Source organism: Pelodiscus sinensis, chromosome 2, assembly GCF_049634645.1.
Source record: "Pelodiscus sinensis isolate JC-2024 chromosome 2, ASM4963464v1, whole genome shotgun sequence".
Lineage (NCBI taxonomy): Eukaryota > Metazoa > Chordata > Testudines > Trionychidae > Pelodiscus > Pelodiscus sinensis.
In genome coordinates, this window is record NC_134712.1 from 49743671 (window position 1) to 49770712 (window position 27042).

At 42.9% G+C, this 27042-nt stretch overlaps 1 protein-coding gene across 1 annotated transcript; it reads left to right on the plus strand.

The window, feature by feature from the left end:
* Window positions 1–6848: 6848 nt before the first annotated feature.
* HEY1 (hes related family bHLH transcription factor with YRPW motif 1) lies at window positions 6849–11712 on the plus strand. Its single transcript, XM_014577773.2, has 5 exons — window positions 6849–7187; window positions 7397–7472; window positions 7579–7662; window positions 7840–7921; window positions 8786–11712. Exons 1-5 carry the CDS (start codon window positions 7096–7098, stop codon window positions 9367–9369), a joined length of 918 nt encoding a protein of 305 aa, XP_014433259.2. The 5' UTR covers window positions 6849–7095; the 3' UTR covers window positions 9370–11712.
* Window positions 11713–27042: the final 15330 nt, after the last annotated feature.

The following is a 27042-nucleotide window of genomic DNA, read 5'->3' on the forward strand; positions in this document are numbered from 1 at the left end:
ACTGCATGTACTTAATGAAATGTTTAAAGTGCTTTCAGCATGAAAGATGCTACATAAATGTGAGTTATCATTAGGGCAAACCTAAATACAAATCACCGCACATGTGCATGCATCTTGCACCTGATCTGCAAAATGTCTAGTACTTCCTGTACAGGGACTCTCTGTGCAGTAGTGATCAGCCATTTTCTCTTCAAAGTACTGTAGTAATAAAGCAAATTATAATAGTTTATCTCAAACTTTGTTTTCCAGCAGCTAGAGTTTCACTTTTATTCGTACCAAATGAATTTTTGTTATAGGGAAGTTGCTCATAAAGCCAGCTATACTATTTCTGTTTATACAGTTGAACAGAGATTGCCAAAAAGGCAGGTTTTCCCTATTAAATATCAGAAATTTAAACAGTTGTTTGCAATAATGGCAGTAGGTGAGAATGCTGCTTTGCATGCTAATCACTTAGGGTACATCTTCACAACAACATTAGTTGTGTTTGCATCTATACAGCAGGCAGTTATTTCAAAATAATGTCAAAATACTGTCAAGCTGGAGGACTTCTTACTCCGACTCCCATAACCTTCATTGTACGAGGAGTAAGGGAAGTCAAAGGAAGAGTGCTCTTTTTCAAAATAAGTGCTGTGTAGATGCTCCCAATTTTGAAATAAGCTACACAACTGATGTAGCTCACTTTGCGTAGTTTATTTCGAGTTAAGCCCTGCTGTGTAGACACCCTTAGTCAGAAACAACTAATGCTTACTTTTGTCAATGATGTATCTCAATAGCAAAGAAAACTAAAAATAGATGTAAGACTGTAAACTCTTGGGACCAGGCACTGTCATCTAACTTTCCTGTACATGAGCAAACATTTTGGGCACTACCATGTTATAAGTAATCATGCAGAAGAGCTGTAAAGATGATTAGACAGAACTTTCCTTGTTGAAACAAAATACAGGACTATGTAGCACTTTAAAGACTAACAAGGTGCTACATAGTCCTGTATTTTGTTTCAGCTACACCAGACTAACACGGCTACATTTCTATCACTTTCCTTGTTAAAGGTATCTTAGGGGGCATGACTTTAGGTCATAAGAACGTGAAAGTTCCTGATAAATTGTTCTGCTCTGTCCCACCTTGCATTGCAGAAATCTGAAAGATGGATCATCAAATAGACTTTTCAGGAAACAGACATCAAAGAAAAACTGTATAATTCTGGGAGAAATTATAGATAGAGCACAGATAGACCATATCATGTTACATTGTAATGTGCCATACAATCAGCCTTGAAAATAATGCCAAACAAACAAAGGGATTAAAAGAAAACCTGAACATGGTGATGCTGTATCCTGGGCAGTTTGCATTTACCTCTGACACATACCTCAGGGCGTTGTCTCCTTATACAGTTTGGCAACGGTTCAAAGATCTAATAAAGTATTATTGAACTGAAATCATTGTGTGACCTTGCAATATTAAGGTACCTTTACACACGGATAACTGGTTAAAAAGGATGTTGCCGTTGCAGATCAAACCCTGAAAAGTTAGGAAATTCCAGAATTAGGGTTGCACATGCAACCTTAGTTCAGATGACTTGTGCATTTAGACGCATTATTAGTCTTGAGCCACATGATCACATAGTGTTTGTCCACAGACCCTCTACTTCATTCTGTATGGAGGATGGTCTGTGCTCTGGGAATGAATCAGGGTTGTATACTAAAAGAGGCTATTGCCCATAGGCCCCCTGCATCATCTGTGGCAGAAATGGGAAGCTGTATGGTGGATATAGCAGGGAATTACAGGAAGTGAAAGGACTATCCGGTGGTTGAGAGTGTATGTGTACTTATGTAGCACAAACACCATGCTATACTGTGCAGGTGCTGTAATTGTTTAAAAGAGTATTTTTGAAAGCAGTTACTGTACATCTGCACTGCTTTGCACCTCTTCCTCCTTCCTACCATTTAGAAATAGCTGTATAAACAAAAATATCTCTCATTGTGATGTGATCACGCACAGTAAGTATGCCTCTGAAAACTTGTGTAACATGTTGACATTAAGGTTAAAAAAAGAGGGAAAAATGCACAAAAATATCATTCAAGGCATCCCTTTAAAAACAGTTGACACATTTATGGCTTATCTGTAAACCCCTTCATTAGTCACACTGGTAAACACAAGCACTGAAATGAAATAGGATAATCTAGTTGAGTAAGAATCTCATCTGTTATAGGATTATACAAATAACATTCCCATTGTATCTAAAATTTTTAAAATCTTTAACATATTCATCCTCACTCTCCCCCCCGCCCCCGGGAAAGGGCAAAATATTCAACCTAGTTTATAGAGAGCAGTATTATGTTAACATGCACTAGACACATTTGAGTTCATGCCAGCTGGATCAGGATCATTAGTGCTACACAAGTCACAGCACTGTTGTGCCATGTAGGTAAGTCCTAGATCACCTATGAAGTTTGTCACAGAGGAGGGAATTAAACCTTGATTTTCCAGCTTTAAGGCTAGTGGCCTAAACCACAGAACCAACTTTCCTCCACAGCTTAGCTCCTCACCCATATGAGTTCACAGTCTAGCTATGTTTTTGCAAATCAGTTGAAGGATTGACGCATAGGTTAAGGCCATGATGTCCAACCAGTTCTCAAGCAAACTAGTCACATTCAACCAGCCAAACAGCCACATGAGGCTAGTGGCTAGCACATTGTACACCACGGGGATAAAACACACCCAAAAACTATAGGATTTTTTAAAAATCCTCTATAAAAGAATAGTCTACATTGCTGTCATAAGATGCTGAAAACACTGTTCTCGCCTAACCATGTTAAACAACCTTACCAAAACAAAATTTAAAATTAATTTAGTGGCATAGGCTTTATTTCGTAGGATTTGTGCTTACAATGAGGACTTTTGTGTAAAAAATCATTCCAGTCTTTGGCCAATATGGAGATAATGTTGAATTTAAAAAATCTCAGTGAATTGGACATTACTATATGCATTTTAACATACACACCTTACTGTAATATCTATTGTTTCAACCAATACATGGCCTAGACAAAGGTAAATGACAAAACTTGGGTCCCTCAAAATTAGCACATCCAAATTGAAACTCTAGACCCATCTTGACCTTGTGGGAACTATTGGTCACTGCTCAAACTCATTTCTGTTAAAAATGACAAATTCACAGTACTGCTCAAAGTGCATGCTAAATTCTTCCAACTCCTTTTCTAATGCATCTGTTGATATTCAACAAATTATCTGGATTCCAGGAAAGCATTTTTAAACAGTGAGACTTGTACTAAAAATGACCATATACAGGAATGAAATGGGTAAAGACAAATGCAAGATTCAGAGCAGTAATCAATGGAGAAGCTAGCCCTGTAGTTCAGTGAGTTCTTGGAGGGAGGGTTAAGTTTTCAACTGGCTGCAGCATGAGTGCCAGAGCCCCTAGTTGAATTGGGAAAAGTAACCATAGTAACAGTGTTTCCGGGACTCAGTATGACAGGTTGACGGGATTACTCTTCAAAGCAGTTGCTCCCTTGGGAGAGAAGACCTAAAGGGAGGGGTTTGGAGTTAATTTAGTGCACACACTAGAACAAGGGTCAGCAGTGGCAGGTCTCTGCTGAAGGGAAGCCTACAGCAGCAATAAACAACTCCCTTTCAGTGTTATTTTGACTAGTATCGAAATAGCCTAAGGAAGCATAAAACAGAGAAGAATGGTGGAAAAGTACACACACAAAAATCACACAGACTCGCTCAGAATGATAATTATAAGTAAGAATTCTTAAACATGTCATGCCAGAGCTTTGGGCCTGCCATGGCAACTTTACGCCACTCTTGCTTTACTGCCTCTAGTGTAATGGGCAATCCAGGGAGAAAGGGAGTGTGGCTGGATTCCCTCCGTGCTCCAGAAGTCCCTGGCTCTTTGAACTGCCCCTTGAAGAAAAGGGCAAATGTTAGACCAACCTTAAGAACCAGTCTGATGGCAGCATCTTTTTGCTCCCTGTTCTTCCTGATGCTGAGCTTAGCTAGAGTAATAACCACCCTAGACCAACATATCTTTTAACATTTCTTAACCTGCAATTACTCACACACATGCCACCTACACACTGATTACATATTTCTATAAATCATTTTTGGGAAATCAGTAACCGGAAAAAATTCAAAGCATCTCTGGAAGTTGTCTGGCCTCCTTAGTCAATGAGAGGAACTAGGCATAAAAGTAAGACTGTATGTTGCAAATACTTATGGAAATCTCAGAGGCTCAAACCTCTCTGCATGTGAAATAGATTACTTAACACAAATTCATTTCTAACACCCCTTTAAAAAGTGCAAAGGAGACCATCTTTGTTATGAAATAATCATCTGCAAATCTGTCTGAAAATCCTCATGCCCTAAGCAAAAGCAGGATGTATTGATAAGTGCCTTGTATTGCATTTGCACTTTTAAAACTTAAATGGCCAGACACATTTCTTTGTTTAAAGCTCAATCTGCTTCTAATCTCATAAAAGCAAAATGCATGGACAAAGAAAGTTTATGATTTATAGATGCTTGAAAAATGGATTGAATGGAAAAGCTGACCCAACCTTAATTCTAGCATTGTGAAAGGGACAGACTTTAAAAAAATTCTCAGAAATAAATGGTTCCTTATTCTGAAAGCAGGTGGTAGGGGCCTGTGGGACCCCTCTATCCACTAAACTACAACTGCTGGCTGTGCCATCACTGGCTTTTACCTCTTTGACTCCATTTTCTTTTACTCTGTCAGAAGACCCTCCCCAAAATCTTATAGTTGCATTTACCAATCATATGCGTAATTCAATGAAGCTGCATGAATAGCTTAAGTGAAAACAAATGGTAAACTTAAAGCAACGAGGCTAGCGGATGGAGCAGCACAGACTAGGGGAAAATAGGTTTTCTGGTGGTGGGCATGTCCCTTAAGTTTTTGTGCACCTAAGTTCCCTACGTGGGAACTGAAAACTATCTACCTAGTAAAGGACCCTTACTTGAAAAGCGTTGTGTAAATGAAGTATTATTTGCATTAATGTAGCATTTAGGAGCCCCATTTATGGAGCAAGGATCCTTTGTGATTGGTCTATCAATGGCTATTAGCCAGGATGAGCAGAAGCAGGAATGGTGCCCAAAGCCTATATTTGCCAGAAGTTGAGAATGGGGAACAGGGAATGGATCACTAGTTGATTATGGCTCTGATCTTTTCTTCTGGGCCTCCTGGCATTGGCCACTATCAATACAAGATATTGGAATAGATGGATCTTTGGTCTGACCCAGTGTGGCTGTTCTTATATGCTGTACACACAGAACACGAACCCCAGCTCTATCCCAAGAGCTTAGGGTATGTCTACACTACCCCGCTAGTTCAAACTAGCGGGGGTAATGTAGTCATCCGCAGTTGCAAATGAAGCCTGGGATTTGAATTTCCCGGGCTTCATTTGCATGAAGCCGGCTGGCGCCATTTTTAAATGCCGGCTAGTTCGGACTCCGTGCCGCGCGGCTACACGCGGCACGGACTAGCTAGTTCGGATTAGGCTTCTAATCCGAACTAGCTGTACACCTTGTTAGAAGCCTAATCCAAACTAGCTAGTCCGTGCCGCGTGTAGCCGCGCGGCACGGAGTCCGAACTAGCCGGCATTTAAAAATGGCGCCGGCCGGCTTCATGCAAATGAAGCCCGGGAAATTCAAATCCCAGGCTTCATTTGCAACTGCGGATGACTACATTACCCCCGCTAGTTTGAACTAGCGGGGAAGTGTAGACATACCCATACAGACTAAAGCAAGAGAGAATAGATGGCTAGAGAGAGGTGACAGAAAACAAGGAACCAACACCATTCAGCCTGGTCAATTGTGGGTTTACTATACCAGCAACCACTCATTAAGGTTTTTGTAGGCATCAGGGCAAGGCTAGTTTTCAGGAAGGGAGGGAAGCTAATAAAGGATCTCTGCAGAGATTTACCGGCAGGCACACAACATGAGCATGGGAGAAGGATGGAGGTGCTTCTTTGACAGCATACAGTGAGCAAGGGAGGCTGGCGAGCAGTGGCGTCGTAACATTTTAAATAATGGGGATGTTCCCCCTACTGTCCTTTGGCCCCTTTTAGGGCTAGAAGCAGAGCCGTGTCTGCGAGGGGGGGAGGCGCAGACAGGCTGAGGTCACAGCTGGGAGCGGGCATGGGGCTGGCGCCCGAGAAGCAGCCCCGTGGCGCAGGGCCAGCCCCTGGGGAGAGTTGCTGGGAGCCGAGCTCTGGGTGCAGGGCCAGGGAGTAGAGTCCCGGTCGCAGGCTCGGGCACAGAGCCAGTGGCCGGAACAGAGCGGCAGGCCAGGGCGCGGGGCCACCCGCAAGAGCTGGGGGTGCGGCACCCACTTTGCCAGGGCAGTGCTGGGCTGCGGGCAGGGCGAGGCGCTTTCCGGCCGCCGGGCGGGAAGCGGGACACGAGGGAGCCGCGGCTCGCACACGCCAGGAGCCTCTCACGGAGCGTCTCGGCCCGAGCTGCGCCGCTCTGCCCGGCGGGCGGCTCAGGGCGCCGAGACGCGGCGGCGGCGGCCCCTGTCTGCCAGAGCCCGGGCGGGAGAGGCTCACACGCGGCGGCCGCCGCTGCCGCACGCACCGCCCAGCGCCGCAGCCGGCCCGGATTGGCCGCCAGCCGGGCACCGAGCGACTTTCCCACGGCCGCTAGGCCACGCGTGCGGCTCCGCCAGCCCCTGACTGGCCTCCGGCCCACCCAATCGCGCACCGCCGGGGGCGGGCTCCGAACGCGGCCGGGTGTCGCTCAGCGCAGTCCCTTCACCAGCGGCGCTGGGGCAGAGGGAGGGGGCGTGTCGCTGGCGGGTCTCCCAGCCCGCGGCTATTGGCTGCGGCCGGCGGCGCGTCCGCCAATCAGGAGAGCGGGGCCAGCGAGTGGCTACAATGTGCTGTCTGTGGCCGGCGGCGCCTGGCGAGCCCCCTCCCGCGGGTAAGAGGCGAGGCGTGGGAACGGGATGGGGGAGACGAAGCTGGCGGAGCCAGAGGTCGAGCGGCAGCGGGGCGCGCGCTGAGCCAGCTAGCCCGGGCCCGGTCCTGCCTGCAGCCTCTTCTGCCCGGCGGCGGCGGCAGCATGAAGCGGGCGCACCCCGAGTACAGCTCCTCTGACAGCGAGGAGCTGGACGAGCCCGTGGAGGTGGAGAAGGAGAGCGCGGACGAGAATGGGTGAGGAGGGGAGCGGGTGCTCTGCGCCGGGGAGAGCGGGCTGACACCGCGGGCAAGTAAGAGGCTCCCTGCCCTTGCGGCTCGCACCTTCGCCTTGCTCCCAGAGTCCCAGCGCGGAACCGCCTCTGCCCACGCGTTGCTGATCCTTCCTTACAGCCTCGCGTCTCTTGCTCCCGGCACCTGCCTTAATTGTTTGCGGTTTATTTCAGAAACTTGAGTTCCGCTCCAGGTTCAATGTCTCCGTCCACCACCTCCCAGATCCTGGCCAGGAAAAGGCGCAGAGGGGTGAGTCCGCTCTCACCAAATTCCTCATTCTCTCCCGGGGACAAGCTGCTTTGCCCCAGCCTGGCATTTCCAGCCAACGCTGAAAACCTGTCTGTTTTGTTCCTAGATCATCGAGAAACGGCGCCGGGACCGAATCAATAATAGCTTGTCTGAGCTGAGGAGACTGGTGCCCAGTGCTTTTGAAAAGCAGGTAATTCACATTGGGTTCTGACTATAATTAATGCATAGGTGACTCAGTCATAAGGACTGCAGCCTAGAAATAGTCTTGCATCTTACTTGTTTATAGTTCATTTTGTACTATTTCTGCCAAGTTCTTTTAGATCTTCTAAAAATTGACCTATTCTATTCTCTCCCCTCTCTCACTCAGGGATCAGCCAAACTGGAAAAAGCTGAAATTCTGCAGATGACTGTGGATCACCTGAAAATGTTGCATACAGCAGGAGGCAAAGGTAGATTTTTATCTGACAACAGATTCAATAGTCCCACATAAAGTGTGATTACAGCAATAAAGTTGTAAGAAGACCGAGCAGCACCCTGTACTGCAACTCAAAGTCCCACATATTTGTCATTTGATATGCTCTATGCAGTGGGAGGAGAATCAAATGGAAGTATATGTATATACTACTGGGAAATTCAGTATTTCCTCTTATGCTAAACATTTTATAGTCTATTTACTGCTCTGTGTGCAGATTAGCTGTTGTAGACTATAGACAGACTCTTCCTTAGGAAAATGTTATGCAAGTTTTGGTAATGGCAGCACTGTGTGAAGTAAAGTGACTTTCAGACATGGAGGAGAATAGGAGCTTTTTCTCATTCTCCTTCCTCTAAAGGAAGTGGTCCGTTTGAGATCTTTTTGGCTGAAAATGAGTTATAGGTTGAAATGAATAGAGGAGGAGCTAGCATAAATGACAATGTATAAATTGAGGTTTGAGGACCAACAGCTAGTCTGTGAAAGTGGTCTATGATAAGTTACACGTGTGTGACTAATGAATTTCACTGTTGAGTGGTTTTGTTTCCATTGATGTAGCTTGCATTGGACAATTCATCTATTCTCTTGGTGCGTTCTTTGCTGGTAGTGTGCAATTTCAGCGTATACATGTCAGTCTGGTCCCGGGACTCGCAGCATCACAACACAGATACTGTGAAAGGAAAGCTTGCTAGACCATAGAAGAGTTTTTGGAAGCCATTCTGTGGTTGGGGAAAACTGCAGCTATCTAACCATCACACTCAAGTGAAATGTGCTTATGGAGAGTAGCGTAGTGAATGATTATAACTGGTATTTTAAGGCTCAATTTTTTTGTTCCTTTTCTTAGGCTATTTTGATGCCCACGCTCTTGCTATGGACTATCGGAGTTTAGGATTTCGAGAGTGCCTGGCTGAAGTAGTCCGGTACCTTAGTATTATTGAGGGCCTGGACACTTCTGATCCTCTTCGAGTTCGACTTGTGTCTCACCTCAATAATTATGCCTCTCAACGGGAAGCAGCAAGCAGTGCCCACGCCGGCATTGGACATATTCCTTGGGGCAGTGCCTTTGGACATCATCATCCTCACATCTCTCACCCACTGTTACTGCCTCAGACTGGGCACAGTAGTACCAGTACCACAGCGCCTTCCACAGAACATCACCAGAGCAGAATTGCTGCTTCACATGCTGAAACATCTTCGCTGAGACTGCCCCCTAATGGCAGCATCGGACCAGTGCTCCCTGTGGTCACCTCTACTTCCAAACTATCTCCTCCTCTGCTGTCCTCCATGGCATCTTTGTCTGCATTCCCCTTTTCATTTGGTTCGTTCCATTTGCTGTCCCCTAATGCACTCAGTCCATCTGCACCAGCACAGTCGGCAAACCTTGGCAAGCCCTACAGACCGTGGGGGACTGAGATTGGAGCCTTTTAAGAACTAATGGTTTAGTGCAGGGTGAGGGAAGCTTAAAAACTCAGCTGAGCTGGTTTTATTGCCAACTTCAAATTTTAATTTCTTAAGTAACTGAGGCAAAGGTACAGTTCCAGTTTAACAAAATTTGTCTAAAAACTGAAGTGTTTGGGTTTTTAAAATTTTTGTATTAGCAGATTTTTTAAAATAAGTTGCTGAAGTTTGTCCAAAAATAAAATCACACTAGTGGATGTTAACTTGTCATAGGTTTATGCTGAGTGTTTAACTCACTTTGTAAACAATTTGTCTCAAATGATTCCAGTTTGCCTGAAAACATTGGATCCTTTTTAACATTTAGTATATTTTTGTCTATTATTGTTAGCAACAGCTTATTTTTAGTTTTTAATTTTTCAAAACCACTCTTCTCAGCCTTAACATAAATTGTGTTTTTGTTAATATTTTGACATTAAGATGTTCTATAAGGAAATATTCTTTTGTAAACTGTATTCTGAGTTTTATATTTCTGAACAAAGCGTTGACAAATCAGATTGACCAGATTTATCCCAGAAAAGGAATTCTGTATCACAGTGGCAGGGTGTATTTCATGACTTCATTCTAGTCTCTAGTGGACATTTATCACAACTTAAAAGCACTGCATTATTTCTTTTGACATAAGGAATAGCAAAGGGGCTACTATCGATCAAGCGTAAATTGCACTGGTGATTTTATAGGGATCATGGGGAAAGAAGATCAACACCTACACCACTTTACTGAGTAGAGCCAATGCTAAACATCCTTTCAATTGTGTTGGGTCAGAACCTGATTTTGATTATAACGGAGTAACTCTGTTACTCCATCCTAGTTAAACTTGGATAACTGATTTCAAAATCTACTGTAGGCGCTTCACATTTGCACCTAAAATAAGTTGTGATGGTATTTAAACAGCCAATGGAATGGTACGGTGGAAACCCATGCAGGGCAAAAGCGTATTTTGTAACAAATATATTCTCTTAAACTGGTCAATTTTCTATTGGGATTTTATTTTGAGATGCACCCAGAGGTGATTCCTCATATTTTACAAGGACTGTGCTGCATTCTTGTATATATTATGATTGGGTTACATGAGGCTCATTTCGAACAGGTTTATTCTATCAAGAGATATTCTTTAATGGGTTCCACTAGATTGGGTTTGGTCGCTTTTGTTTTTGTGGCTAAATAAAGGAGAAAGAACAAACAATCTTGAATGACATTTTTGTCTGCTGTGTCAATGGGGAATCCTGTGGCCATGGGTACCATCTGAGAGGTTGCAGAACTACTGCTTGTTCTTCTGTGACATACTTAATATCTCTGTGCAGCTTTGTTTGAAACGTTGCTGTGTACTTTTCTATTATGGTTCAGTACACAGAGCAGCACTATATCTCTGAATAAGGTCACCATTCAGAATAGGGCTTAAACAGTGAGTATTAAGATTAGTTTTTTTTCTTTTAACATGCTTGCCAATCCCAGGAGTATAAGGTAGAAGAGACCAACATCGGTACTAGAAAGGAAGGTCAAGTTGCCCTGTACTTGTTGGCAGAGGTCTCTTCTAGTAACTTTAGATTTTTTTAAAGTTAGCATTGGGAATCTTTTGGTGAGAATTTTGTTCTGCCCAAGAGTCTGTTAAAGGTAGAATAGGTGAGAACTCTTCTGATAAAATTCAAGATCATTTCATATTCTATGTGTACAACATTTAGCGTGATGAGGCTCTGGCCCTGATTCATGCCTGTGTATTGCAATATTAACAATGCTGTCCAGCTGGCCAGGCATACTAAAGTTAACAGTATAATTGATGGCATGTGTGTGGAATATACTTCCCTCAAGCAGTATGAACAGAGACATGACCTGGAGCCTCTGTTTTTCTGAAGCATTCTGGAAGTCTGTACCTGCAGAACTGGAGGATTTTTCCCCCAGGTATCTTAATTCTTCTCTATGTGTTTGATTTTATAGAGTAGTTCTGTCTTTTTAAGTGGCTTATTTTTGTTCTGACTTAACTCTGCCAGAACAGAGCTAGAGTGCCTGGCTCCTCAGGAGTAGAGTATTTTGTTGTTTTAAAAAGGGCTTTCTGCCTAATACAGGTGTGGCATTGACAGCCCAAGGGCTGTCTATGCTCCCTTAGCTGAAAGAAGGTTTGCCCTGAGATTGGGAACAAGGGAGGGAAATCGGGTATATAACCTCATTCTCCTCCCCTACTTTGCAGAAAACTGTTGGGAGGCATGAAAGTAGGAAAAGCAAAATGCTGTATATTAGAGCTAGAAGTGTGTACATGTATCAGAGTGAAGTTACAGAATAGAGTGTCTATAAACATGAAATAAAAGGCTATAAAAATCAGATCCAAGTTTCTCTTTCAGATGTATATTGTATAATTGCATCCCTGCTAGTTTGGTACCAAATGGACAACTCTCTTCCTGAGGGGTTGCCGGAGTGCACACATCTGCTCTTTTGTAAAGTTTAAAGACTTTCTAAACCACAAAGGCACTAAGCCTCAATAATTATTTCCTTCACCTCCAAATGTTTTGGCTCTCCTTTAAATTACTGACTCTCTGGTGTACAGAAACCCATGTAATTATTTCTATCCCACTGCCTTAATACTGAATAAGCTGTAGAACTGCAGAGTGTATTATTAGGTTCAAGACTGATATGTGTATCTTAGGCTGTTGTGTGTCCTTTCTGTTGACAACAGCAACATTGTTAATTAAAAACATTTAAACCTGTCTTCTGAAGCAAATATAAGGTATACTTGAAAGGTATAGAATCAACAAGTGGTTGTCTTAAAACACAGTGGAATTATGCCAATGAGGGCTACTCCAGTGGTGCCCAGAAATTCACGGCATCCCAAATCAATTGCAGGACAGACAGCATAGCCTAGAAGATTGGACACTAGTCCATACATCAGGAGACTTGGATTCAATGCCTGTCTGTGCCACTAACTTGGTGTCTTGGGGAAACTGTTTAAACTTTGTGTCACAGTCTCCTCAGCTGTAAAATGAAGAGAACAATGCTCCCCTCTGCAAGACATTTTTAAAATCTGTAGCTAGAGACATTTTCCAGTGGTAAGTACCATTATCTGTAAAAGTATAGTACCAAGAGAGCAGCAAAACTCAGACCTTGGTGCTTCAGGAGACACATTATCCACAAGAGCCATAGTTGTGTGAATTCATTGTTTCATTTACGATTTGTATAACCTATATAATTCTCACACCAAAATGAATGACCAGCTATCACTATTTTATCAACTTCAATTGGTTAATAACACTAAAAGCAGTCTGGTTAAAAAATGTAGACAGCAGCACATGATATTAAAACACTGTGACTTAATTATTAGTCAAAGAGCCACATGAGACACGTTAAAGGGCCACTTGTGACTATGAGCCTTTGGGTAAGGTAAATAGGTAATTAGGAACATAGGACTGGAAGGAATCCCCTGGTCATTGACTCCAGTTTTTTTTATTATTGCAGGCATCCCTAACTGTAAAATCTCATCCATAACTTATCATGTTTCATCTTAAAACTAGTTAGATTTGCTCCCAACACTCCTCCCAGAACGCTGTTCCAGAATCTCAGTACTCTGGTGAGTAGAAACCTTTTGACTTCCACTCAATACATTCATGACCAGTTTATACTGAGGTAGCAGTTCTATAATTCTGTTTTTCCATTGCTTCTTGGTGGGTATGTTAATACTACTCTTACTACAAAAATAAAAAAAAGGCAGAAAAGCATTTTACACTAGGCAAGTCTTGAATTGCAACATACTGATACCTAATGGCCAATCAAGTGTATCAGTAAATGAGCTTTGTTCATCCCTGACAGCTGGAACATAATTATAGGGACATGGGTTTAAATGGGAGGCAAAGAGGAGATATTTCTATATGTCAAATCTACATCCGGAACACAAGGCCCCAAATTATACGCTAAGCACTGCTATTTTGGAGACCTCCCAGTCTGCATATGTGTGCGTTGTGAGGCTAAAGCTCAGTGGGGGATGTAAGGATGATGGAGAGATACTGAACTACCGAGAGAAGCATGAAAGCAAAGATGATTTATTTTATTGGAAGAGGAGAAGGACAAGTTGAAATGTAGAACACATCTAGAAAGCTTGGTCAATACTGTGTAAAAACATGTTTAATTCTAGAAATAGAATTCTGTGTCTGTCCTAGGGAATAGTGGATGAAGCTTTTGGTGGAAAAAACCTGCTAGTTGATGCTGGAGACAACTTTGGTGGCAGGACTTTGTTATTAGGATCATGTGGAAAAAATAAATTCTGGCTATGGCTCTTTTCACCTGCAAAATGGCAAGCGTGCTTAATGCTGACAGGAGACTTCTTAGAATATTGCATAGCGGTGGGAAGCCAGCCAGATTTCCCCAAGAACAAACAAGGCAAGACAGTACAGATAAGCTGAAATCCTTCTTCCTGTTTTATATTGTGTGGCTAGTCACAGGAACCTCTTTTCAGAAATGCTGGATTTGGCCTGTAACATGTTCTCTTCACAAGATGAGGGCTGTAGTGAATAAAAGGGTAATCATGGGTTTGGGGTGGGAAGGTAACAGAAACAGTTTAGAAAACCCTTTTTAAGACCTTCTGGGAAAGGGCTGCAGGGGTGGGTCATGCAGTTTCCCAGGTTACTCAGCCCACAGATGAACTATATAAGCATCTGATGCCCAAACAGTAACCAATCAACCTGATCATTCTAGAGTATGGAGCACCTGGTCTTGATTGGATACTTCTCTTGGGGAGCTTCTAATTTTTATTTATAACTGGTCCTTTCTTTTGGAACCAGGAGATGAAGGCACTGACATACATTTAGAATAATAAAACTTAAAATGCCAGTACTGAATGAAATTCACAACTGTGGCATAGGTGTGTGATAAGAGATAACAAACAATGGGAATGATTTATTCCTTTTGATCCTATAGTATATTCTGTTAATTTGTCATATGCTGTTTATAAATGGCTAGGTGATGTGGTGCCAAATTATGGAGGAAATAAATCTCCTTCCCTACCCATTTGCATGACTTGCATAAGGACTTCTCAGAGCAGTAGTCTGTGTGCACGGGAAGAGGTCAGGGCACCAACAGGCAGCCTAGCATACAGAGTGGGCTGCATGAATGACCCTTCTTTATTTCAGCGGGCTGCAAGATTGTTGTAACCATGATGGTCTCCTGGGATAGGGTAATTTTGCTAACTGCGCTTGTGAATCTAGAATTTGCAGAGTGTGCCGATGGAAGTGTAGCAGCACATGGCTCTCACAATTGTGAGCAATCGGCATGCACCTCACTTCATGTGCTCTTGCTTTATGTGAGTGTTACTTTAGTAGTACTAGTAGGAAAAAAACCTGCATGGACGGAAACCAATAGAATCTGCCAACCCTGTGCATGGGCAACAGGAAATAAAATGTCTCATGGGCCATACACAGCTGCATGTGACCCACAGGCTGAAGGATGCCCACCACTGGACTGAGGGGCTACTACCAAGTTGCTTTTTCCTGGAACAAGTTGCTGCAAAGGAGGCAGAGAACAGACAGACCCATGTTTCTGCACTTCCTCTATCCCAGCTCAGTGCCAGTCAGCAGAGCCATACCTTTTGCTCTCCCCTTCCTGTCTACAGATGGGGCACACCAGGAAGCCTTGGGCCTCTCAGAGCTGATGTGCAACACTTAGAGTTGTCTAATTCAGACAATTGGAGTGGGATAAACACCTGCACTATGAGCATGTAAATCTCTGCATTATTTCTACTCTAGAAGCTACTGTAGTGGCAATGGAAAATAAAAAAAAAAACAGAACAGGACTTTAATTGGAAAAGAATTCCAGAAAGACCAAGAAGACTAAAACATTAGGTCCCCAGGGAAATTGAACGAGGGAACAGATGCAAAATAAATGAGGAGTTGCATGGGTTATAGTAAAAATGCTTAAATAATTGTCAACAGGCAATAAGAAATGGAGGTGTTTGCAGTACGTGAAGGGTTCAAATGGAGGAAGAAGGGCAGTAGTTCTCAATCTGAGCTTTGCTCAATAAGCCAGTCAGGTGAGCAACAGGCTAGGACCCAACCATATAATTAAAGCAACAGGCAGGAGCTGGAATGGATTTCGGTGAATACATTTTCACTTGAATTGATGGTTTGTCTGGCTGACTAACAACAAAGAAATGCTAGGGCTCATATTTGCTGTCCCTGGCTGAAAAATACATGACAGCATGACTTGTTGATCATATTTGCTGTCAAATAATTGCCAGAGGTTTATGAAGTCCCAGTATGGCAGGAGCATGAGAAGAGGCTTGTGGATTAATATGCTTGGGAATTTCATGCGGCATAAAAGCCTGTGTGCTCAGAATGACCTACAGCAATTGCCATTGAACACCAAGCATTCTTTAACAGCTGCCCCCCAGGTATGGGATTACTGAAATATTTCCCAGAGTATAGGTGTGGTACTATTGGGCAAAAATCTATTTAAGAGTCTTCTGCTGGACAGTCCCTGTTTCTGCCTCATGGGAAATTAACTCTGTATTCCTGGTTTGGTTAGGACCACATTTTACAGCCAGTTCTTGCCTCTTTTAGTCCATTATGGTAGGGATTTATGCCTTTGCAGAGATCTAGTATATGACCTTAACAATACTTACACCCTGGGTTGTGGTCAAAATGCATATTAATAATTTTGTTTAATGTCTAGTCAATGAAGGCTTTTAGGTTAGATGCATTACAGTCATGAGACTGACCTGTTGATAGGAGAGAACTGATCTACTCTTTGTTAAGCTAGTAGAGCATAGAGGAAATTTGATTGTGGAATTCAATTTCAGTATTTGAAGATGAAATAAAAGTTGGTGTGGCTTACTGTTAGCAAATGGTTGTGTATAAGCATATGGCCTTGGAGAGTACATGATGTGACTCTCTGTATAATATAAACAAAGAGTGAGGTGAATCCTAAATGTGGTAAGAACTCTTCTGCACCATGTTAAACAGGGAGCAGAGCTATTTTTTACTTTGTAAGGAAAACATCAATTAGATTGAACAATGTTTGCTATATAATGTAGATGCCTACTTGTCTGTAGATTGCCCCTTTGAATTTTCTTTGGGATTCGTTGCATCTTGGGTTAGGAGGAAATTATCAACAACAAGAGGAAATCCTGTACTAGTACTGAATAGTCCTTATTCTAAAGGTACTTCCCTTCTTGTGGGAATTGTATATAATCAGATCAACACTTCATAAAACAGATGAATTATTTTAGAAGGGAGACAGCCAGCTTTTTATTTAAAAAAAGAGTCTGACGTTATTGTACCTAAGAAATAGTCAATTGTTAGGCTGGATGACATTCTTCTACAAGTTGCCTGTGCTACACAAAGGTGGGGCAAAGTTTAAGGCATTGGTTACAGGAAGTTTTAGCTCCTTGGAGACTTTCATATTTTCTAAAGCACACAATGACTTGATGCTAAAATTACATAGTGCACACTCTGTAATAAATGATTAAACATCACCCTGCTATGATCTGGATTTTCAGGGCATGTGAATGATACTTACAACGATAATCCAACAACTCACATGTATTGAGTGTGAGGTAGCAAATCAATCTGGTGCAGAGAGCAGCCACAACTTCTGTATAGAACATGCACGTAGAGGCAGAGTCTAGAACCCTTGGGCTCAAATCCTCAGCTTGTGTCAACTGTCATAGCTCAGCTGAGGTCCATGGTGCTATGCGCTGTATATACTAGCTCATGGTCTGATCCTTGTACTTCAGTAACAGTTATCCAAGTTTTGGCCAGCAGCTAAGCTATAACTGGTAGTGGGTCTAATGGCCCCTTGGGCTCCAGCCATGAGAAGGAGCTACCCACAGAGCCAGAGTACAATGTTGGGAGATTCTAGAATGAAACAACTATTGAAGGAAGCCCACTGTGAAATGAGGTCTCCAAGGTAAATTTAAAAATATTTTTGACTTCCGTTTGTCAGATTTCTATCTTTCCATTTGGCAGCTGGCCAGGCTTCCTGCTCAGTGGTGTTGCCTGTGAAGCATAGCCTGGCTAGTATTTGCGCACAAACCAGAAAGAGCCCCGCCTTTGTGAGTGTACCAGTTACCAAACCTCAGTTTCACTTACTTTCTAGACTACATGACATTCTTGCTGCAGTGATCAAGCTGATGGGCAGCCAGAGAGACCCAATACTAGAAGATTCCTACACTGTATTGGTCTTTACTCTATCGCCCAAGATAAAGCTGGTATACTGAGATGTGGTGTTGCACCAAGTTTCCATTTAAAATTCCTGCTCTCTACTTCTTTATGTGCCACTGAGTACTGTTATGAATTCTTTAAGCAATAAGTCCATTCTGATGAGACACTTCTTTAAACTAGGGGTAGGCTAAACTGTATCTTTTTCAGTGTGGATAAGATAAAACTATTGTTTTCAAGTTTATGTGCTGAGTAAAGCAGCCATTTTCTTTCAGCACCCTGCACAGCAGATGTGTCCAGGCTGCACTGAATAGCTACTGTGAGCAGAGGCATAGCGAGGGTGTTCTGCACCTGGGGGCAAAGGAAAAAATTGCGATCCCCCTCCCGCCTCATGACAGGGCCCTGAACCTGGTGCACTGCTGAGCCTGACCCTGGGAGGGGAAGGGGGGAGCTTGTACCGCATCTTCCCCCGCCCCCTCCAGTTTGGGGCTGGGTCCCTGCATGCACTAACCTGCTGGCAGATGGAGGAGGGTTGGGCTGGGAGTGGGGAGGGGGCTCCAGCCGGCAGCAGTGGATGGTAGAGGAGAAGGCAAGCCAAGGGATGACAGGAAGAGCGGAGGGGGACCAAATTGTCGCCCCCCCTAGTGTGGTGCCTGGGGGCAACTGCCCCCCTCACTACGGCACTGGCTGTGAGATCTGTTATTCAAACTTCATATAATGATTTTCTTTAATATTAGAGGCACTAGGTGGTGAAGCTGAGCTACAGCATTAGGTTCACTCTTACAAAACTTTGGTTGACGGAGAGAGTTTATTTGATTGTATTTGACATACCTGCATGAACGAAATCTAGTTCCACATGCTTTAACAGCTATATATTTGTTTGGAGAAGGCTAGTGAAGAGCCTTTGGAAGATGCCTAAGGTGCAGGTACAATTTCAATTTGGCCCCCTTGTGTGTGCATACATTTTGCATACCTTCAGAGCACAGGGTGGATAGTGTTCGCTGAATGAGCAGTTATTCAATATTTGGTTTATCCTCATTGTTTCATATAGGTCCCTGGATTTTTTTTTACTGCACGCTATTTAAATCCTGCTCTGAATACAGAATTATTAATTTCCTTCTAGGCTTTTCTAGGGTGCCTCTCCCTATAATACCTGATGCTTCACACACATGAATTAATACCTTCACAATAGTCTTGTGAGGTAAGGTTGTGCTGGTACTTCCATGGGACAGACTGGAGACTGAGGCACATATAGGTTAAGGTCAAAAGTATTCACTAATTTTGAGGGCTCAGTTCGAGATATGTAGGACCTGACTTTGAGTACCTAGCGTTATAAAACACTCCTGTTCAGAATCAGATTTCATTGCACTTCTCTGCAGCAGTGAGTGCACTTTTGTAGATCAGGCCCCAGAGACTCAATTCAAACACACAGGTTCTTTGCAGAGCATGTAGTCCAGCTTGGAGTGTGCCACTTCATGCCCTTCCTCTGCTGCTTCTGAGAGCTCTGATACAACCAGCAGCTATTTTACCTCTACCCAAGAGATCTCCAAGACCTCCCTGAACTGCTGGTCTTTGCCAGGACCTTCTCAGAATCTGGAAGCTAGTCTCAGAGACCAGGTCCATAATGGCTTCTGAGCAGGGAAGATCTCCTTGTAGAACCCCTGCTGCATAGTCCTCATCTATGTATGCAGGCAGTGAAGTCTCTCTTAGTGTGCAAAGGGTGGTTGTGGCTGGTACCACCAGAGTGAGTCCTCCTGGACTACGATTGGAGGGACTGGGACCACAGGTGTGAGGTCAGTGCATGGGCCGTCCACTCTATGTGTTCCCTGTTGTGTGCTCCACGAGGTGCGGGCAGTCTTGCCTACCATTTCTCTTGTTTTTCTCGACCAGGTCCTTCAGAGGATGCTCCTTGCTCACCCTGCATCTACGGCCTTTTAGGGCTAGTCATCAGGCCCCTTCCTCACAAGCTTTCTTAACTGGTGCTTGGTCCTGCTGTGAGGGCAGGGGACTGGACTCGATGACCTCTCGAGGTCCCTTCCAGGTCTAGTATTCTATGGTTCTAACTGCCTCTACCATGCAACCTAAGTTGGCTGAATGACATCCAGCCCCTCAATCTCCAAACCACGCCCAGAAAACATATATATGTTTATCCTTCATAACCCTTCATAACATCTGCTTTCTCACCCTCCCGTCTTGCCCTGTCACCAAGTGGCAGGACTTGCTGCCACCTGAGGAGGGTGAGGATCCCTGGTGGGCCAGCCTTTACTCCACTTTGGTTCCATATCTCTCAGGAAGTATCAGTGGGTGGCTCCTCTGTAGAGCGGAGAGCACAGGAATATACCTGGCACATTTCTGAAACTCCCTCATACTTATCCTTTCTTCAATGAGAGGGATACACTGGCACATGTGTGTAGGGTACATCAGACTGCAGCCCCTCCACTGGCTCCTCCAGAAGTTCATACAGCGGTTCTGACTGCACTTCCCACACTGCCTCATTTACGCTCAAGCTCACCCGATCTGTGGCTCCACAAAGTTGCAAGACTTCCTTGTCAATCTCCTCCTGGTCCTGGCCAAGATGGCCAGCCATCACTTAAGAAGGAGGAAGATGGATGTTGGGGAGGGAGTGCTCTTTGACTGTGGGACCTATTTCTTATCCCTTGTGAAGTCATGCCTCCAAGCAAAACTGTGTCTGCTGACTGACTCCTTAAATGTTTTCTGAAGAACAGTGGGTGTCACTGAAGTTTCTCTGTTCAGTGTCCCTTTCAGATTCCCTGTTTTTTGCCCTATGACTTAAATCCCATCCCTATTTTTCACTTGTTGTCCCCGGCATTCAGCTGTGGCCTGGCTTCACTGGCCCTTTCCCGTACCTGGCTAAGGGAGTGAGTTCAGCCCTACCATATTCCCACAATATGTACACAACCCTAATTCATCCCTAGAGCAAGTCCATCATGTGCACTGAATGAGGCTGGGGCCTTGCATGTAATAACCATATCATTATCCCAATTCACATACCCAGCAAGTCTGACTTCGGTTTGTAGAGACGACCTTAATTCTGCCATTTTAAAACTTTTGAGTGCTTGATTTGACAGGTTTAATGGTGTGTTTGTGCACGGGCATGTAATTTAATTTTTATAAAGTCAAACTGAAAAAAGAGAAGTTGTCAAGTGGCCTCATTTTGACACCCACATAGGTCAATAGCAGGGTTGGATAGATCCATATTACACGGACCTCTACTACTTGAGCTAACAGTGTAACTGATTGCAGAAGTGGTTGTCTTCCTCTATGTGTATCAGCCATAGAGGGGGATGAGGGATACCACTCTGTGCCAGTAGGTTCCACAGATACCTGTAGCAGAGGCTACGTCTAAACTACACCCCTCCTGTAGGCAGAGGGATGTAAATTGGATGTATCAAAAGTGCAAATGAAGCCGGGATTTAACTATCCCATGCTTCATTTGCATAATGGTGGCTGCCGCTTTTTTCCGAAATGGGGCTTTTAGAAAAAAAATAGCAGTTTAGTCAGGGCATTTTCAACAGAAATGAGGAGTACAGGATCTTTGGAAATGAGGCCAGATCTGTCAAAAATGCCCTGTCTAAACTGCTGTTTTTTTCCGAAAAGCCCCGTTTCGAAAAAAAAACCGGTGGCTGCCATTATGCAAATGAAGCATGGGATATTTAAATCCCGGCTTCATCTGTACCTTCGATACGTCTAATTTACATCCCTCTGCCAACAGAGATGTGTAGTTTAGACATAGCCAGAGTGTCCCCATTCCTCTGCTTCAAGGAATCTGTGGGTCCATTCCAGGCTCTCCATAATAGTCTTCTCTAGTGGGCACAGACTGTTCTGCCTGTTTCTTTTCCTTCTTCCCCCGTAGTCTGGTCCTTTCTGCCCATCCCTTACAACTTGTCATTGTCCCTCTCCTAGTCCTTCCCTCCTTCACTATCTAGTCCCAGTCTCCACTCTTAAGGCTTCTCACCCCAGGGTCTTTTCTAGCAAATCCTAGTTCCACCCTTTGCTGCTACTCCTTGTCCTCTCTCTTTGCCTAGCCCATCCCAGTTTCCTATTCCTGACCCCTCACCTGGTCTGTGTCTCCCCTCTCTATGCCTGCTGACTGCCAGTTCTTGGGTGTGTCTAGACTACAGAGTTTTGTAGACAAAAGTGGACTTTTGTCGACAAAACTATACCTGCGTCTACACTACCACTGAGTTCTGTCGACATAACGTCGACAGAACTCAGCAGTTTTGTCGACGCTGGTAAACCTCATTTTACGAGGCATAACGCCTTTTGTCGACAGAGTTCTGTTGACAGAAGGTGTTATTGCAGCTAGGATTGTGTCTAGACTACAGGGTTTTGTCGACAAAGCAGCTTGCTTTGTCGACAGAACTGGATGCAGTCTAGACGCTCTTTGTTGACAGAAGCTTTGTCGACAGTATCTGTCGACAAAACTTCTGTCGACAAAAGCCTGTAGTCTAGACGTACCCCTTGTCTCCAACTCAAGGTATTCATCCTATCTCAATGCTTCCTGTTTTCCTTGGCTCCCAGTCCTATCCTCCTTGTCCAGTCAATTCCAGACTTCCCTCCCCTACCATTCTTAGTTTCTAGCTCCAGCTTGTCTCACAAGATTCCTCTTTCAGTCTGCTCCTTTCCCTTCTTGTGACCCAGTTTTTGTTCCCTCTGCATTTGTATCATATGGCTTCCTGTCACGCTACCTGGGTGCCAGCAGCAGGGTGTCTCAGAGCATAGGAGAGGACAGATGTCTGGCCCTACTCCATGCTTGAACATATATTACACGGCAGCTATGTCTAGATTGCATCCCTTTTTCGTAAACGGGATGCAAATTAGACATATCACAATTGCTAATGAAGCGGGGATTTAAATCTCCCCTGCTTCATTAGCATAAAAATGGCTGCTGCTTTTTTTTCGGCACAGAGCTTTACCGGAAAAAAGCGCCAGTCTAGACGCGGAACTTTCGGAAAATATAACCTTTTCCAAAAGATCCCTTATCCCTTGCAGATCTATCCAGAGGGATAAGGGATCTTTCGGAAAAGGCTTTATTTTCCAAAAGATCCGCGTCTAGACTGGCGCTTTTTTTCCAGCAAAGCTCCATGCCGAAAAAAAGCGGCAGCCATTTTTATGCTAATGAAGCGGGGGAGATTTAAATCCCCTCTTCATTAGCATTTGCGATATGTCTAATTTGCATCCCTTTTACGAAAAAGGGATTCAATCTAGACGTAGCCGGCAAGTCCAGCTTTGCCCCTAGAGTTGTGGGCTGGAGCATTCTCAGTCCCTTTACATGCTGGAGCTGTGAGAAGAATGCTCATGAGAAAGGAATTGTTGGAGATTTTAGTTGCTAAAATCTAAGAAATTGCTGCTGAACACGTGTGAACTACATTTTTTCAAAGACTTGTAAGTTGGCCAAATTTGGGAGACTTGTCATGGGAAAAGCAAAAAGCACATCCATGACAGAAAGACCACTATCCTGCTAAACGTCCAGTCCCTGCTCCAAAGCATGGAGCTGTTCAAAGAATAGGTCTCCAAAATGTTAACATAGTTCCCACTGCATTCTCATTCTTGGAATCTTATGAACCATTTTGGATGAAATTTTACAGAGTGTCAGCCTAAAGCAGATTCCAGGTGGGAAATTTTCGGCCCTAGTGATTAAAGTTTGGCAAAATTAAAAGCAACTAAAAACATGGTCTTATAATGGGAAATGTTGGGTAATTTTTGCCTATAAGTCAGAAAGGAAAAGAAGCTTCAGCTATTTAAAACTCCCAAACTTAGGCTGCCGCCACAAACTGTCAGTCATCACATACATTTGGCATAAAATATGAGGAAAAGTGAGTCTGAGCTATAGTTTTCTTATTGTAAAATCTTTTTTAACTTTTTTTCTCCTTGTAAGAACCACCCCCAAGCCTTGCTATTAGTCACCACAGCTACCAATTGTGGGCAATATTTCACAAGGGCTTTAAAAAATATTGCTTCCTGTCATTGAAAGGTTGGTAAATCATACTGGATGAAGGTTGTTTTTTTAATTATCTTGTAAAGTGTTGCTGAAATACCTTGAGTGTTAAGGTGAGAGAGTCTTACTAAATTGTAACAGTTTATTTGTACTGGGGTTAAACTTCACAGGATACATCATCAGACCGTGCTTTCCCTTTACCGCGACGTATACATTTCCCTTCTGTGGGCAGGGAGAAATGACAACAGAGACTGATGTTTGACACTTACTTCATTCTGACATGAAAACCATTTCCGTTCAGAGACTTGGAAGGTCCTGACTTGAAGTCTCTTGCTTTAGTGCTACTGCTCTGGCCTCGTCCTAAGTGACAAAACAGCTATTTCAAATAGCTCAGAAGAAATGCTGAATTGGTATAATGTGAGCTCACTCGGTGTTTAGCTGACAGAACAGTGCCACTCAGAAAAGCCTCAGCTCCCCCTGTCATTCTCTTTAAAACTCCCTGAATTTGAACGGATTCTAATAAATCTTAGTTTGAACCTCACATTTTTGATACAGCACTTTCTACTTATTTCTGCCAATGGTACTTATATGCCCCACCTCCCCCCATTACCATAATATATGAATGCTTCACAGGTTTAGAAAGATATATTTATCATCACAACAACTCTGTGAGGTAGGGAAGGGCTATTCTCCCCAGTTTACAGACAGAGAAATAAAGCACAAGAGAGATGACATGATTTGCCCAGGAAACTCTACAGTAGAGAAGGGAACTTATACTCGGGGCTCCTAGTCTAGTACACCGACTAGTAGATTATCCTTTCAGTCTAGGCTCTATCTTTTAGCTCCATATCTACTCATTTGACCAAAAGTCTCAATAACTGACCACAAGGAACATATCCCTCCAAAATGGGTGCCAATGGAGCACTGCAAAACATAGAAGTTTCGCTTTACAGAGGTATATATTAGGGATGTAATAGTGTAGTCAATTAACTGATAAGCAAAAGTTTATAGGTTAATGCTATAGACCAGTGTTTCTCAACCAATGTTACTTGAGAGAAGTCTGGGGGGGTACATCAACAACTGAAATTTGGAGAAAACTGATTTTCTATTTTATGTTTTACAGTGCTTCATTATTTTTGTACTTTTTACACCCAAAAATTTCATTGCATGCCTGGCTACGATTAAGTTGTTTAAACAAATGTGTTGCAATGCTAGAAAAAAATTGTGTGTGTCTGAAAACTGTAAGTAGCTGGGGACTCTACTTGGTCCTGGGCTCCATGCAGCACTGCCCCATTAAAATGCTGTGGCAGCATTTCAAAGGGGAGGCACATATGATTAATTGCGTGATTAATCTTGATTACATTTTTTAATTGCTTGACAGCCCTCAGTTAAATAATTGATTTTTTATCTTGTTTTTCATTTGTACATTTTAGTTATTTTCCCAAAGGACGTTGATTGGTAACCATTTAAAAAATGATGATTTGCAACCAAATATAACTTTAGCACTAAATTTGGTTTATCTTTTTGCTATCCAGGAGGATATACTAAATCCATACACATTCATTTAAGCAATTACGGAGCATATATAAAAATCAGATTATTAATTTTTACCTTTTTTACTGTTAAAAAATGGAGAACGATACATTTGATAAGATGATTCATTTTTTTTTACTTTTGATTTGTGCCAAGCTCTAGGTGAATAAATTAAAATTGAATGTAATAAAAAGCACAAAACTAGTATTTTATTAAAGATAAATTAATTAAACTTAAATGTGCTGGTTACATAAGGAATAAACTTAATAAAACATGTTTTGCATTTAAAACAATTATTAAATAAAAGCTATATTTTCTATAATTAGTGGATCAAATTGATTGTTTCTGGTCTCCATGTTCTTTAAGATTTTAGAACTAATAGATCTCATCCTCTCACATCTGGATTGGAATTTATTCATGGATTGGAAGAGGAAAACAAGCTATCCTGCTTTTTTAGCTTTCAGTTGGTTTCTCAACTTTGAAAGTACAGTCATTTAATTGAACTGGCTTAGTAAACTGAAATGAAGAAAATATTCTTGCTGTACCTACAGAAGAAGCTTTTTCTGTCGAAAGCTGGTTGAGCACTTCAACAAACTCTGATTCCAGATGCTTAGCTAGTGACTTCCACCAGTATAGTGCTTTCTTCCTTCTTTAAATTTTGGTAGCACACATGTACTTTTAAATATTATTTAAAATTAATATAAACAATTTTAATACAATACATTTGGGATTTAACATAGGTTGTAATTTCAAATTGGTTGGTTTTTAAACTGTTTGACTATCAATAAAATCAAGGATTTTTTGGATTTAAAAATAACTGTTGATTTTTATCCACCCTACTGCTAGAACTTCAGCCCATATTGTTTCACCTCATCAGCTCTCCCAATGGTTTTCTTTAAATCATTAAAAATGTGCAGAAGAACAATGAGCTATGTGAGTCTGCTTTGAAGACAGATGGGGGCTTTGGCGGGGAAGGAAGAGATGAGTTCTCTGAGTTGAGCCTGAGTGGAAGGGCTTCAGACATTTTCTCAAAGTATTTTTGTCGACTATGTATCCTTGTAGAGGTGATACAAAGGTATTTGTTGATTATATCAGATACAAGATGGATGTACTATAAATAGGAGGATATTTCCTGCTAAAGCCATGGAAGTTGCTTCTGTACCATTTGCTGGCTTGAAACTTGATTGAGAAGGATCCAACATACTGACAGCTGGAGAATGTTGTTTGCTTCACCTTATCAATTAGCCAGGTTAAAGAAAGGAGGCTAGACACTAGAGAGAACAAGGTGCATAATGAGATATGTAGCTGACAGGCATAATCCAGCCTACAGTGGACAATGGGATTATGAAGTACTTGAACTACAAACCCCTTGAGGCACCATTTCAGCATTTTAAATAAAAATATTTTAGTTTTCAGCCAGTATAATGTAGTTTGAATCCCCCCCCCCCCCCCCGGAAAGTAAAAATTTTTCAGGTACTCCCCTTCCCAACTAGCGCTAATCTGAGTGATTACTTCTGAAGAATCATGTGTCTGATGTTTAACATAACAGTAGCAGTGTGGACCGTGACCATAGCACTTTTCTAGCTAGTCCTGATTAAAAGCCCTGGCTCCTCTCATTCAGGCAGCCCTTTGCTTCCTTTCTCTGGCATTATTGTTTCCTTACTCTAGTGTGCAGGTGGAGACATGAAAGAGCTATTTTTATAATTCACCAATTGTCAATTCTCCATGAATGGTTCTTCCCGAATGCTTGATTGGCAGCAAAATATTTTTCATTACTGGAGAGATTGGGAAGTGGGCTACACCATTTTAAGGGAACATTCAGATGAAAAAAAAGTTAGATTGGAAGGATCCTAACTCCCTTTTCAGTGTCTCCAGCTATGCATATTCTTTTAGTATGAGCCGCTGAAAGTGAGCAAAGCAGGAGCATAGCTGTGGGTGGGCCTGAGTGGGCCATGGCCCACCCAATTAACAGCTAGGTCCGCCCAAATCAGGACCGGAGACCCCCAAATCAACAGGTTG

What these genes read in the sequence shown, in the direction of transcription:
- HEY1 (XM_014577773.2), top strand. Translation starts at nt 7,096, where the DNA reads ATGAAGCGGGCGCACCCCGAGTACAGCTCCTCTGACAGCGAGGAGCTG. An exon ending in CCAGGAAAAGGCGCAGAGGG is followed by an intron (nt 7,473 to 7,578) that starts GTGAGTCCGCTC and finishes TTTTGTTCCTAG; the next exon opens with ATCATCGAGAAACGGCGCCG. An exon ending in CCAGTGCTTTTGAAAAGCAG is followed by an intron (nt 7,663 to 7,839) that starts GTAATTCACATT and finishes TCTCTCACTCAG; the next exon opens with GGATCAGCCAAACTGGAAAA.